This window comes from Leptosomus discolor, chromosome 6 (assembly GCF_034619465.1).
Source record: "Leptosomus discolor isolate bLepDis1 chromosome 6, bLepDis1.hap2, whole genome shotgun sequence".
Taxonomy (NCBI): domain Eukaryota; kingdom Metazoa; phylum Chordata; class Aves; order Leptosomiformes; family Leptosomidae; genus Leptosomus; species Leptosomus discolor.
In genome coordinates, this window is record NC_141396.1 from 30,634,111 (window position 1) to 30,648,501 (window position 14,391).

General features: G+C 42.0%; 1 protein-coding gene across 1 annotated transcript in view; it reads left to right on the plus strand.

Moving 5' to 3' along the window:
• The first annotated feature begins 714 nt into the window (after positions 1-714).
• CDHR1 (cadherin related family member 1) overlaps positions 715-14,391 on the plus strand; it is a 45,155-nt gene continuing 31,478 nt past the window's right edge. The window contains exons 1-6 of the mRNA XM_009948455.1: positions 715-775; positions 1,544-1,639; positions 10,411-10,556; positions 11,404-11,454; positions 12,780-12,869; positions 13,385-13,471. Of these exons, the coding sequence (XP_009946757.1) occupies positions 715-775; positions 1,544-1,639; positions 10,411-10,556; positions 11,404-11,454; positions 12,780-12,869; positions 13,385-13,471 (531 nt within the window). The remainder of the gene's footprint in view (positions 776-1,543; positions 1,640-10,410; positions 10,557-11,403; positions 11,455-12,779; positions 12,870-13,384; positions 13,472-14,391) is intronic.

The following is a 14,391-nucleotide window of genomic DNA, read 5'->3' on the forward strand; positions in this document are numbered from 1 at the left end:
AAAGCTACTTTGTTAACTTTTCCCACATGTGGGTGATTTTTAGTACGTTCGTTAAAAATTACCTGCTGAACGTTAAAGATGCTTTCAGAAATTCATGCATTTTAAGAATTAAATGATCAGGTGAGCTCATGAAAAAAACACTTTGACTTCAGCATTTCTAATATGCATTTTTTTTTTTGCTATCATAATTGTGATTGTTTCCTTTAAAACAATAACAATCACATTTACTCTTCATTGCTAATGTCAGATTTTCTTCCTTTGTAGTTTCTTAAGATTACCAAATTAAAATAAAGAGAAACCTCTTTTATCTCTCAAAAATAGAGGATTGACTTAGAGAATTAAACACAGAGTTCAGAAAGAAAAAACTTTCTACTTTACCTTCTCTCTGACTTGTATGTTTGGACAACACAAATGCAGTACTAACAGCAGAACCTGTAAGTCTCAGAAATGAGCCCCACAGCTCCGTGCAAAGTAATTGGTCTAATTAGGTGTTAGGAAGAAGCTTCTTTAAATTCCTCAGAAATTAAGACGTGTCATCCGCTTAACATCTTAGCATCTGTTACTGCCTCTTGCGCATTTCTGCACTACATCAGTCTGAAGGACACTTTCCTGATCCTTTCAGAGAGAAAAAAAAAAAAAGAGGAAAAAAAAAAAAAAAACCAACAAACACGAAGCGCTTGAAACAGAGAGGAAATGGTCCCTTTCCTCAGTGGGATGAAGCATGTAAGGCATTTTACACCCTCCTTATTTCTCAGTTTGGTGCACGTTTGCCTGGGTGAGTACAATAATCACTTTGTTAATAAAAATACAGGAGGATACAAGCATAACCTTAAATCCTGTAGTAAACCTTGCTGATGTGGTAATGTTTTCCTGAAATATTTTCCTATGCAACTGATCCCTCTGTGCAAACGTTAGCCTCTGTGTTTATCTATTTGGAGTTTTGTTTCAAATGGGCTATTTTGAATCTCTAACAGTCAGTCAGTAGAATGACAACTAATGTGTTGTTTCTTGTTTTTGTTTTTGTTTTTTAACTTTGCTGTTGTCTGGCAGCAAGTAAGTAACGATTTAATTATGGGTAATTGCTCATGCGGTAGGCATAAGTTTAAGACAGAATGTGCTTAGAATACTGTGTAAGGTATCAAGGCACTGGGAAATTTTCAAATTTGCATGTGTAGAGTAGGGGAGAGGTGTACAGTCAGTGCAAGCTGAGAAGGTTAATTTTTGCAATGAAGCTGTCTGGGACTGGTTGAGATTTTTTTAGAGAGACCCTGCTCCTTGTTTTGTTTCTGTTGCTTTTGTTTTTTTTTCCTGTATACTCTCTTTCTCTATTTGCTGCTGTGTGAATATTGGCACAGTGGCATGTATAAGTAACTTTATTAAAAATATCTGTACAGATATAGTTCTGAAAGTCCATTGCAGCAAGTGGGCATGTTACACACTCATTCCTAAAACAGCTTGTGTTTACTGAGAGTCAGGTAACAAAGCCAAATAACGGCCACCTACAAAATGCTTTTCTTTGGCTTCTGTTTTGTTTTAATTGCAGTTCAGGCAAATTATGCCCCATATTTCTTTGATAATGGAGCCAGAAGCACAAATGGGAACATGGCACTTCTCAGCCTTTCGGAGGACACACCTGTTGGTCAGTATTAAAATTACCATGTTTAAATTCACAGAATCACAGGAACTGGAACTGCTTGCTCTTTTGATTAACGACATATATTTTGTTGTAGATTGTTGTTATATACTGTGGTCTTAATATGTTTTTCTCTTAAGCTTTTAATTGGCCTCAATTTAAAATGTCATGTTTGAATTGTAGCTGTAATTTAAAACATGAATTTTAACTCCCTTTTTCTTGGTCCACCAATCTATTCACAACATCAGAGCACAGACCTTTGGGAGTAGAAATGAATTCATGGCGGTGAGAGACTTCTTACCGATTCTGCAAATACTTAGGAGAAGAAAGCCTAGTTGCTAGTAATTTTATCAGCCTTGGTAAAAGCAAGTTGTACACTGAAAAGTAACAGAGGCATGATTTTCTTTAAACAGTTATCACATTTTTCATGTTTATGGCAGAAATGGTAGAAAATGTTTCTACTTAGAGTGAAAATTGCTTTGTCTAAATAACTGAAGTTAAAAAAAATGTTTAGTGTTGTTTTATTGAAAACTCAAAAATTGATACATTTTTCAGCTTTCAGCATTTTGAGGCAGATCTATTTATGCTTCTTTTAACTGTAGCTACATTAAGAAAAATTAAGTGAGAACAAAAAGGTGATTTATAATCACTATTTTCCATGGGGGAAGAATAATTTCCTAACATTTAAAAAAAAATCTGTAAAATATATTACAGTGATGAACACCATCAAACATTGAACTGAGGTTTTGTTCAGGATTTGCTCCTGTTTGCCTATAGCTTTTACGGTCTAAATCAGAAAAATATTTAACTATTGCAAGTTGAGTACCAGAACCCCAATTTATTATCTCCTTATGCACAGAAGAGAGAGATGGCTGCACAGAGAAGTACACCCAAAACCCTTCCCTCCCAGGGCTTAGGCAGCTGAGGGAGGCAAGGGCAAGGGAAGGATTCAGAGGGCACAGCCTTCTCTGGGAGACCAACACTGCCATCTTTGCCTTCCTAAACATGATCAGGGCCACTCACTACTTTGGGAAGCAGCTGCCTGTGGTTTGCTCAAAGTCTCCTTTTCTAGACTAATAGTGTTAATGCTAGCCAAGATCCACAGCAGGTATGCTAGGGGGTGGGAGAGGATGATTGGGAAGTAGTACTTCTCCTTTACCTGCTCAACCAGAGAAGAGGAGGAGGAGAAGGCAGCACATAGCGTAGGAGTGTTGCATCTAGCCGATGGACTCAAAAAGAGCTTGCTTATGATGCAGCAGGGATTTGCTATAAGCTTGGTCAAGCTTAAGTGGAAACCTCAGCTGAAGGCCAACAGTAACATAATGGCACTTGCAAAAGCCAGAGGCAGACCAAGGAACTGCAATTTTTCTGTATTTCTGCCTGGATTCACATGGAAACCACACTGGTTTAAACTTGGTGATCCAGATTGCTCTGCTGATTGCTGGAGTAAGATTAGCCAGTAGAATCGCTTATCTAATAGTGTAGGTAAGGCTTGTAATGCCAGATAGCCACAAAATGGTCTCAGTATGTTTGGGGCGAAGTTTGCGAACTCCACCTCTCAAACCACAGGCAGTTCAACTCACTGACTTGCCATCAAACTCCCATCCCATGGCATGGTGCCAGCTCACAGACATGTACAGAGCATCACCCTCTCCCTGCCACCACTCGGAGCCTTCAGCCACCTGCATGCCAATGGGGAGCTAAAGATGGCACAGAGTTGCAACACGGTCGAAAACGTCCTTCCTATCAGGACTGCAGCACCACACGGTCTCTCAGATGACAGCACTCCCTGCAGCAGCGAAGTACAACAGTAATTTTCCAGCACTGGGATCCAGCGCATCTGATCTGGGGCTCCAGGCAAAAAAAAGGAGAGAGTGTGCATGCCTTGACAGCAAAACAGCAGTGTGAGGGATCAGACCCTGTGTTAGCATTCTTGTAACTAGTCTGAGTAAAAATAATGAAAACATGTGATGGGCTTTTGCTTGTGCTTTTGTGACATTAGCAACCAGACTAGGTACGTAGAGGTCCCTGGAGAGTTTATGCTTTGATTGCAGCAGTGATAAAGCTCCATCTTCAGTGATTCTGTGCCTCATGCCTGCTGGCTTCGTCCAGAATGTGTTTGTTTACATGTGTTTACATTGGCTGGCTTGTACTTCTAATTTGCTGTATAAATATGCTTTAAAAGACAAGAGAGAAGTGTCTTCTGGCTTACAGCCCCATAGGTGCCACCAAAAGCATTTCTCTGAGTTGAAAGGCTAGGAAGTGTTGAGTTTAGGCTTTTGCAAAGGGCCTAGAGAAACCCTTGGGAAAGAGAGGTAACACCTTACTTTTGAGAAGTCCAGATGCGATAGCTTTGCCATGCAAGCTGTCAGTGCTTCTTTGGGCTAATTCCCAGAACACCTTGATGAAAAGCTGTGAGTACTGTAGGGTCATCTCTTCTGAAAGCACTTTGGGAAGTTCTCTTGGGACGTGGCTGCTTGGAGTTTGCTCAATGCAAACTGCCGCTGCTACCTGCTGCCCCCATCAGCATAACCACTCCTCTGGGATGCTTTTGGCAAGGAGTTTCCCAGAGAAGGGCATGAATGACATCGGCACTTTGGTGCATTCAGCTTTCTGCAGGGCGAGAGGACCAGCCTTCGCATCAGACCACACTCAGAGCTTCATGCCAGAGCTCAGTGAGGGCTCACATGCTGCCCATGCTAAATGGCTGTCAGGCTGGCCCTTTTCTGTTGCCCCAGTGAGGGGTCTCACACCACAGAGGAAGCTATTACTCTTCATCCCTCTGCCCTGATTTCCTCCAGAAGGAGAAGAAATCTCCCATGACTGTGTGTAGTCCTGAGCATACACACTCCAGCAGTCATCTTTCAGTTTGAGCAGGATGATCAGTGACAAAACAGGGGAATTAAAACTTCCATATGCTTGATTCTGGACGGCTTCACTTGGGCTTAGGTACTGCAAAAATGGGCAGGTTGCCATTAGGTCTTCCCTGTGCTTACATAAAATTTGGAGTCATAGGCAGGATGCTTTTCTTGGCAGCAGCCAGTGTCTGATTTGAGCAATGCTGTGAACAACAGCTTTAATAAACCTCCAGGAATTTTACATCCTTTGGCCCTGCTAAGATTACAAGCAGTTGGCAAAGTGGTGTATGTTAGCTGTATTCCAGGCATCTGTAGGCAAGGGACATGCAACATTTTGGAGCACTGAAAGCAGATGATGGATTCTCTGTGTGACTGTAGAAAGAGAAATTGCAGTGCTGCAGCTGCATGAACACATCAAATTCAAGAAAATCACATTATCAGGCTCATATAATCCTTAACTTGACCTTCTTTTCCCTCATGCAATTGTGCTTCCTTACAGATAGTTGTGGTCTACCAAGTCACATACATTGTGACGTAGGTTATCATAAAAACAGCAAACACTATTTCTGTGTGAAAGCTCGAAAGTGTCTGCAGATTCCCAGATCCTATTTATTGCTGCAGAGTGTGGTACCCCTTGAGGTAAGAAGGGCCAGAACAACAGCCCCTTCCAGTGCCAGATTTAAGAATGGGAAAAGTTATGAACTGAAATAGCAGTTGCAGTTTGTGTGGCTGTTTGGCAGGGCGTCTGGGTGATTAGCACTTTGCAAAGAGTTGCCTGTGTACATACCGAATGTACGTGTGCTCCTAATCAAGGTCTTAAAGCATGTGTGGGATGCTATTTCAGGTTGTTTATTTCATCTTACCTCATTAATCCCTGTATGGCCTCGTAGTGGGGACAGAGTGGTACTGAGAACAGCTGCAAAGCAAGGGATTGAAGCATACTCAGAAGGCTTAAGTTCATTACTCTCTCAAAGCCCAAGCACCATCAGTGCTATGGCGATTTTTGCATGTTTCTCATCCTTGCATTTTTCCTTTCTGTTTTTCCCTGTGCCTCCAAGTATGCATTCCCCCCAGCTGAAAGCCAGTTTGCAGTGGCAGTTCTTCTTTGAGCAGAGCTATGGCTGCCAGCTACCTACCACTGGCTAATTGACCACTTCAGGTCCCTTCATCCTTCAGGATGCCCCTGTTGTTCCTGCATGCTCCTGGTCTTATTTCTTCCCATCATTCACAGCTGGTGCTGGAAAGCCCCCTTGTCCTCTCTAGTATCTATTGTTCCTTCTCTGTTTCTGTCACTCTGCTGCTCCCCAAACTGGTGAGACTCCCTGCTAATGTGTTTCCTGGTGTGTCCTTCAGTGCTCAGCAATCCCACCCTGGCATTCTACCATCTCTCTGTATGTGTTTCTGTATTTCATCCAACACAGACGTAGTAGCTGAACCTGCAATGAATTTTGTCTGCCCACAATTTATTTCCAGCCCTTCTTGTCACAAGAAATACCTGAGTGAAAAAACTAACATGCTTCCCTCTTAAATTATAATTCCTTTCTGACTAGAAAGAACACAGACATGGACAACTTAGCCCAAGCTGAGCCTTGGAATCTAGAGACCTACCAAGACCTCATGTTCAGACAACTCCAGAAAGGCTAAATTGTTCGAAGGTGAAAAAATACGCAACTTTTCGCAGAAACTAAAACTTCCCCCTAGGAAAGCTAGGAACTACCAGAACAAAACTGTTAAAAACAGCCTGCCTTCTGCATCACTGCAGCAGAGCTAACACTGTGTAAAATGGAGCCCCCCCTGCAAAGCAGAGCACTTCACAGAAATGCACTGAGGACTTACAGGTGTTACAGCCTTTACTTTTGTTTTTGTGCTTCTAACGGAAACTGCAGATACCTCAGAAAATTGCCCTCAAATGGCTTCTCCTTGGAGCTGGTTGCTGTGAGTGCTATGGGGAAACACTGCTGCTGTCCATGGGGTGGTGCTTCAGGCCCCGTGCTGAGCACTTGCCACCACATCCCCTTTTCCCCACCACAGAGGTTTGCAGCTGCACAGTCTGTTTTGGTTGCGGCTGTAGCAGCCGTGGCTTTTGGGCCGCTGGTCCTGGCCCTGTCTCCACTTTGCCAGCCAGCCCAGTGTGCTGGGGTGCAGGGAGGGAGCAGGAGTTGCCTCGGTGTGCTCAGGAAGGAGCAGTAGCTGGTACTGAATGGGAAAAGAGCTGTTTTTGAGGTAGTCTTGGTGTGTGGTCGACATCCTCCAAGAGCCTGAGCTCCGCTTTGCTTGGGGTGATCTTGGAGTGTAAAGCAGCCATCTGTAGGCTTTGTGTTAACTATCCATCACCTTTCCTGGTGGTGAAACAGGCCTTTGCCTGAGACAGGTTGAAAGCAGGCGTGTGACCACAGGCGAGATGGTATTTGCCGTGACATTGAGAAGAGAGGTGTCCTGTACTGGGAGCATGGCCATGGATATCCCTCTCAGCATCTTGTTAACAGATGTCAGCTGTGGTAGCAAAGGACAACGGGCAGACTGAGCCTGAGTCCAGAATGTGCTTGGCTTGTTTCACTTGGCAGGGAGGGGATTTGATTGCTGAGTGTGGCAGAGCAGAGAGGAAGAGCATGTCTTCAGTGAGAGGGCAAAACCAGCCCCAGAGCACATGGGCAGAGGCTGACTGTGAATAAATTTAAGTCAGAAATGAAGTAAAATGGAGCAATGGCATCATGGGACAGCCACTCGGGCTGAGTGGCAGGAGCAAAGAGCAAATGGCTTTTAAGGTGGAATAGGAAAACGGAGTGAAAGCCTGGAGTGGCAGTCTGGGAAGCAGCTGTAGCAGGGACTTCCTTGTCCCAGACTGCTGTGCCATTCCCTAGGTACTCGGAGCATTCAGCTCTTCAGGCCAGGGCCCTTACACAGCATTTGCCATATCCTCAAGTAAAGACTCTTCTATTCCCTTATCTTTCTGACAGGGAAAGGCTGTTTACTTGGTGCTCACTCATAAGATTTTAGCTGTTTCTTTCATTTATTTCCTTTTCAGCAAGTGGAGGCAGCATAGAGAGGAGATTTTTAATTGGCATTAACACTGTGCAGAGAAGTGTTCCCAGGGTATTAATGATATTGTGCAGTGAAATTACAATTCAGATTAAATTAGGAACTATAATGAGCTAGAAAAGAAATTTTGATCCAGAGTCCGATTTAAAAGGCACACAAGTGTCCTGTATTATGAAAAATTAAGATGTATCAGCTTTAGATAGGAAGCAAAGAGTCCAGTGTAGAGATCTGTGATGTCCTTCATTGCTTGCTCAGAAACCTCAGTAATCTCAGTCTATACCACTAACAATGTTTCTTCTCACATTTAGCAGCAATAAAGTTCCTGTTTTTCTTATAAGGAAATTCCTAGAAAATGTAGGAGAGAAAATTCTGAGATTGAAATAACAAGCCCAGGTTCAGATGTATTCATCTAAACTTTCACAGCCTATTCTTCTCTAGCACATGCACTGTGATCCCTGAGGAGTGGTTTGCATTTGTGTACTACCAACCTTTGTAGTTCAGGGCAGCCCTAGTCACAGCACTAGACATTGTGCCTGGTTGTTGCCCACAGGCTCCAGAAGACCCCAGATATGGGTTGTGGTCTCCATCCTGTTTCTCCACTGCACAGGCAGCACTGCTCAGCAGCTGCTGCAGATGTCCGCATGAGCTAGAAACAGGCAGGACAGCCAGCGGTATATAAAGTGGAAAGGACAGGAAGAGTGAAGAAAGGCAGAAAAGCAACTAAGAAGTAAAAAATTCTAATGATCAAAAAAGACTGAAGAAAAGCACTGTATTGATAATGATGTCAGTGAAGTGCTGACGATTGACACCTGAATTCTCCATTTGGCCCCAGCTGTGATATTAAGATAAAGCTTTCGAACAACAAGAAGAAATGCAGTCAATACTGATGTTGCAGAATCTTCAACAGTCTTGAAATTTCTTATGTAGACAGCTATATCAGGAGGCATGTGTCCTTTCAGGACACTGTTTTATATTAGCCCCAGTTTATTCCTCTCCTTGCATTTCTTTGTACACAGTTCGGTTGTTACAATCAGAGAAGTGTGTCTCATCATATTGCCCATTGTCTTTCCATAATAATTTTGGGGGATCTCAGTTACAGATGTGTTGTTATTTTCTACTCTGTTTTGTGGGAAAAGTCTGAGAAAAATGTGGACAGTGTTTTGTAGTTTTGTGAACCTATTTTGCGCATCTTGACTCTGGGTTGGCTACCAGAGCCAGCTCATAACACGGTCTGTTTATTTGTGATCCTGTGGGCCCATTGTTTTTTGCAATGTGAACATATTTCTGTACAAAGTTGCCCAAATATTGCCCTAGTAATTATCATAAGACATTTTACTCATAAGCAAGCACAGATCCCACATGGCTTGGCATAAATCTCTTGCTATGCAAAGAAGACAGCCATGTCTTCTAAGTATCACCGCTGATGCCTGGATATTGCATGTCCATTAAGACCACTGATCTGTTTGTTTCATGTTTTGCATGTGAAGGAATAAGCAAATGAGGGGCAAAATATTGCATTTCAAAACCGAGGAAACACTAGAGAAGCCGACCTGTCAGCGCTGTGGGCAGGACCTCAGTCAAAGCTCTAGAGTTAAACAGAAGCTTATGGATCTGGTCAGTGAAAAACTCCATTGCCATTGCAGAGAGGATATGAGAAAAAAATTATGACTTTTGAGTACAGAATTAAAAATCTCTCAAACTCAGGGCCAGAGTAGTTTAAGACTGGAGTCTTCTGGGTTCCCTTTAACAGTGTTCTTCCTTAACCTTATGCTAACTTTCATATCAGGTCTCCTTCCATCATATCTTTGTGTCCCATGCCCAAGCAAAACTCACTGCTAACCAGTGAGTTGCTTGGCTACAGCATTTCCAGTGCAGACAGCTTTGCTGTAAAGCAAAGTTTCTATTCTGAACCTCTGCAACTTGAATATTGTGGGTAACTTACCCAAGGCACAGCAGATTGGAAGGAAACAACAACAGTGTCTTATATTTCAGGCTTAGTTAACTGATATTTGTAAAGTGTTTGAAGTTATTTGGATGAACATATTAATGCATAGTAGAATGACAGACGTCTAAGCTTAAAAAAATAATACTAATAAACCCTCACCATGTTTTGAAAATGTGGGTGTTATAACTCCCCTGGGAAGTATGATAAACAAAGTCAGTTTACTGGAAAAACTGGCACCAACTTCTCAAATGTTTAAAAACAGAAATAACAATCTCTCTTTCCCTAGCTTGTGAAAGAAATTGATGAGTTTGGAGAATTTATTCATTGGTATGAGTATGAGTGGGTGTGTCAAATATAGAATTTAATGAGAGAGATCTAATGAGGAAGAGTGCAGTAGGAAAGAAGATTTTTGTATCTATTAGTTCTGAAAGCGGAAAAGTCTGCAAATATCCTTGCATCTCCTGAGCTTCAGAGCCTGGGTCCAGTCCTGTGGGAGTGCTGCCTTCCATTGACAGATCCTCTGCCTGCTAGTTTGCAATTTCATTGTTCCTATAGAGTAGAGGTTTGTGAAGGCCTTTTGGTACTGCTGAGATTGTCACCCAGTCCTACAATAGCATCACTTCTGACTCACCTGGGTTGAGAGTTAGTCAAGAGCTTGTCATCTATGTAAACACTATGATGTAAACAGTATTGATGTTGGTGTGGTTCCACAGGAAAGGGCCTGAAGTGAGAGTAATGAGCACTGATATACTCCATTTAACCAGTAAGCTAAAAAGTGGCAATCAGGACTATTGAACTGTCTACTTAGCCATATTTCCCAGTAAGTGGGTTTGATTCACAACTGCAGGGTAGCTAAATTCCTAAGGAACAGACCGCTGAAATATTCACTGACTGAAGTAACCACAGGGAAATGCTGTTGAATGCAAACTTTTCAGGTACCCACGTGTACACTCTAAATGGAACTGATCCGGAAGGAGATACTGTGACATACGGCCTGGCCTATGAAGCTGGATTAAGACGCTACTTTTCTGTTGACGAGAACCTTGGAAATGTTACGCTGATCGAGGAACTTGACAGAGAGGTACAGTGAAATGGCACCACTCCATGTGTTTGTAGAATTTCCTTCAGTTTAGTTTGATCTGTGGCTTTGAGGGACAATGCCAACTTACTTGCCTCTGAAACATGTAATATACTTTGCAATTCTGAGGTATTATGTTTCACCCATCATGTTGTTTTCCAGTTGACTTGTGCCACTGACGCTGATACCAATTCTTTTGGCAGCTGTCTGTCCAGCTTCTGCCGAAAGAGAAGTTTGCTTTTTATTTCTATCTTCCCCCACCTGCGCCCCATCAAGAGCTTAGGGCCAGTTACAGTCCTCTAATCCTCAGACAGGGGACTCTCCTGTTGTTCGGAGGAAGTAGAGATTGGTGTAAGAAGTGTTCCAGGACACTTCTTTAGTTACATCATAGCCCTTTACCCTATGTAACCATGTGGGTTAAAGATGTTCCCATCATTCCAAAGGCAGCCTTGTTCTGGGAACACAAACATTGAACCCTTCATGACTCCTTTGCAGGGAAGGGTACGCAGTACTTTGTAAACCCTTCAAAATACTGTTATGCTGATACAGAAGAATTTTGAACCAGTCGTGACTTTTTAGGGAGTGTTTCTTCAAAAAGATGACTGATTTTCACTAGCACTTTACAGGACAACAGGGATTCCCAGACCAACCATCTCTTGACAGTAGCCACAGAAGTCCAAGGAGCCCCAAAGCTGGAGCCTCTGAGGGGTCTTCCTAGCCTCTGTTGTGATTGCTTTGTGGTATTAGTCGTTACTTTCATCTGCCTGCTGAGACACGTTTAAATCTGCAGTCCCTTTTCCAATCGGGGCAAACATCACCTCTCTAACAAAGGGATTTTCTTGGTTTACAGAAGGAAGATGAAATTGAAGTTATTGTCAGTATTTCAGATGGCCTGAGTACAGTAAGTATTTAATTATGCTGTAGCTTGTCAAACTGTCTGTCTCTACATACATCCTCCTTTAATTTACCTTACAGGGACTACCTATTTTATGAGAAAACCTAATCTCATTAGAGTCTTACCTCCTGTTTCAAAAGCCACTGAACTCCCAGTAACTTAAGTCTCACTCCAGCTCCTTGCTCAGCTATTTGAGGATAATTACAATGTAATGTGAGCAGAAAGACTGACTTAGTGGCCTGGAGAATTACAGCAGCTTCCTATAAAGTTTCACTGTGAGCTCAGTAGGATTCATACCTAAGAAAGATCTAGAGGCTGTTTGGAGAAATGCATAATGTTATAGGAACTAGTGTTGGACACCCAAAAGCTGACTGTCCCTCCACCCCCACAATGCTTCTCTAGTATGACATTAAGATTTACTTAGGCTAAGGTGGGGGGGGGGTTCTTGTCTCCTGCTGAATAAAGCTTTGATCACATCTATTAGTTAAGGACTTATCTGAGGCGTAGCGCAAGCATCCAGTCCTAGTTTTACAAATTCCCTTGGCATTTTCAGATTACTGACAGATGCTATCACAGCCAGGATATTTGTCAATAAGAAGACCTGGGCTTCATCACTGGAGGTGCCACAAAAGTGGGACCCTCTTACTACCCACAAGACTGGACAACTGTAGAGCTCTTCCTCATCTCAAACAAATTCATTGAGATTACTACAACAAATGTTTGGGAGGTGCCAGTGTCCTACAGGCACGACTACCCTGGCAACCTCTGTAAATAGGAAATAATAGGATCACATCCACATGTCCACTTGCAGAGAAATGGGAAGTTTTGTTGGTCAAGTATGTTTTGTTACATATTTTTAGACAGAGAACACACGTTTTGTCCAAGATGGTTTGTTACATATTAATAGCATGTATTTGTACATCCAAATTATGCATGCTATTAACCTAGTATCAGGATATCAAATGAGGTATTAACAAGTACTCTTGGCTGTCAGGTACCAAGTTTTACAGTCTTTTATTTATTCTCCTGAAATACAACATGGTATCTTGAATGCCATAAGGAACATGACTTTTGAAAATCATCCCAAATCTGTAATTTAGAAAGTACTCTGAGACTCATTTAGTTTAGAGATATCTGGGTGTCCTCCACAAGGCAAATTCATCAGGATTATGGGGTTTTCTGTATTTTCTTTTATGTGCTCAGTTTTGTTAGTGCAAAGATACTCTATTACAACATAGTTTTTCACTGCCTTTGACTGCACCTTAGTAGGTCAAGAGGTAAATGTTGAAAATCATCTTAAGTCACAGTATGTTCTTCATATTCTACTCCAGGTTTCTGAAAAAGTCAGGATCCTTGTAATGGATGCTAATGATGAGAGCCCAGAGTTCATCAATACACCTTACATAGTCCAAGTCCCAGAGGTAGGTGAAGTTCCGTTGCATACTGGAATTATATTTCAATAGGATGTAAAGAGGAGCTAGAATGTTTCCAGTAAAACAACAAGATGTTCAGGACTAACTTGCATTCTTTTGTTTTAGAGTTTGGGTAGATATTTAATATTCACTGCAAACTTAAGGAATAAGTCTGTAGATACTTAGGGTGTGCTGTTTTGTGGGTAAGCTCCAAGATGTGAGTCATTGGAAGTTTTTAGAGTCAACTTCAGTGGGAATAGGACGTGCCCCGTCTTAGCTGAGATTTTCTGTCATTTTTGTTCCAAAGAGTGTTTCTTCCTTCTTGTTCTTCTCCAGTTTCCTTCATTTTTAATCTCTTCCCTCTTTTTTTTTCCGCTCTTCGGTTCCATCAATGCATTTATATGCTTTCCACCGTTTATATTCTTTCATTCTCTTTTACTGCCCACTTGCATGCTTATTTTTAATTTCTTCTAACTCATCTTTCTCCACTTCTGTGTGACTCTGCTAACTCTTTCTGGTCACAGAATACTCCCTCCGGCAGCAGTATCTTTAAGATTGAGGCAGTGGACAAAGACACAGGTTCTGGAGGAAGTATCACCTACTTCTTGCAGGTAAGGTACTACCTGTATCTTCAAAAATCTTCTCTCATTTACTGATCTCAGAAATCCGATTTTGAGGCTTGAGCCTGCTACTAGTGTCTACAGGACCAGTTTTGTACTGTGCACAAGAAAACAAACATTGACAAAATGGATATTCTCCAATTGCAAGCAGTCAAGTGTAGTCCAGCAGGCAGAAGGAGGAGCTGGAGTTGCCACCGTCACACCTATGCCTGCCAGCAGGACTCCTCACAGCACAGCTCTTCTTGGCCCTTTCTTTGGAATGACTGGGAGAGGAAGTCTAACTTCTAATCCTGTATGCATATGGGATTTCTAAAGCATGAAATAGCTTTCTTTAAAAAGCAAAATGCACCGGAAACCCAAATGTGCACTTTGGTGTAGCAGGTTGGTGCATAATTGAGACCTGGATCACAGTGTGAAACATGAAGTACTAAGTCTTCTCACTGACAAAGCCGTGCCTGCTTAAAACCGGCCTTTTAGTTATTGCCTACTGGTGAAGAACAGAAAGAGCTCTGTATTTAAAGATGAATTTCTGTATTACAGACCTTCTGCATGTCAAAAGGGCAACTTTTCGCATTATATCCTTCAGATTGCTTCTTCCTACAAGCAGCTTCATCCACAGTAGCTGCAGTTCCCCTTAGTCAAGAGGCAACAGAAAAAAAATCAAAGCAAATATGTTGCATTATTTACATTGAATGCAAATATGGAAACAAGTTGGAAGATATTTACATAGCAGTAAAGCTGATACTGTTAAGAGCTTGGATATACTGTGAAAGAACACCTTGAATGCCTTGATGAAATTTAGTTTTGATTTCACCAATTATGATCCATTTAAAATACAGTATGTGCACAATTCAATTTTGCACAGGGCCTTTTCAGGTAAACTGATAGACTATGAAGCCAAGGAGTAGTTG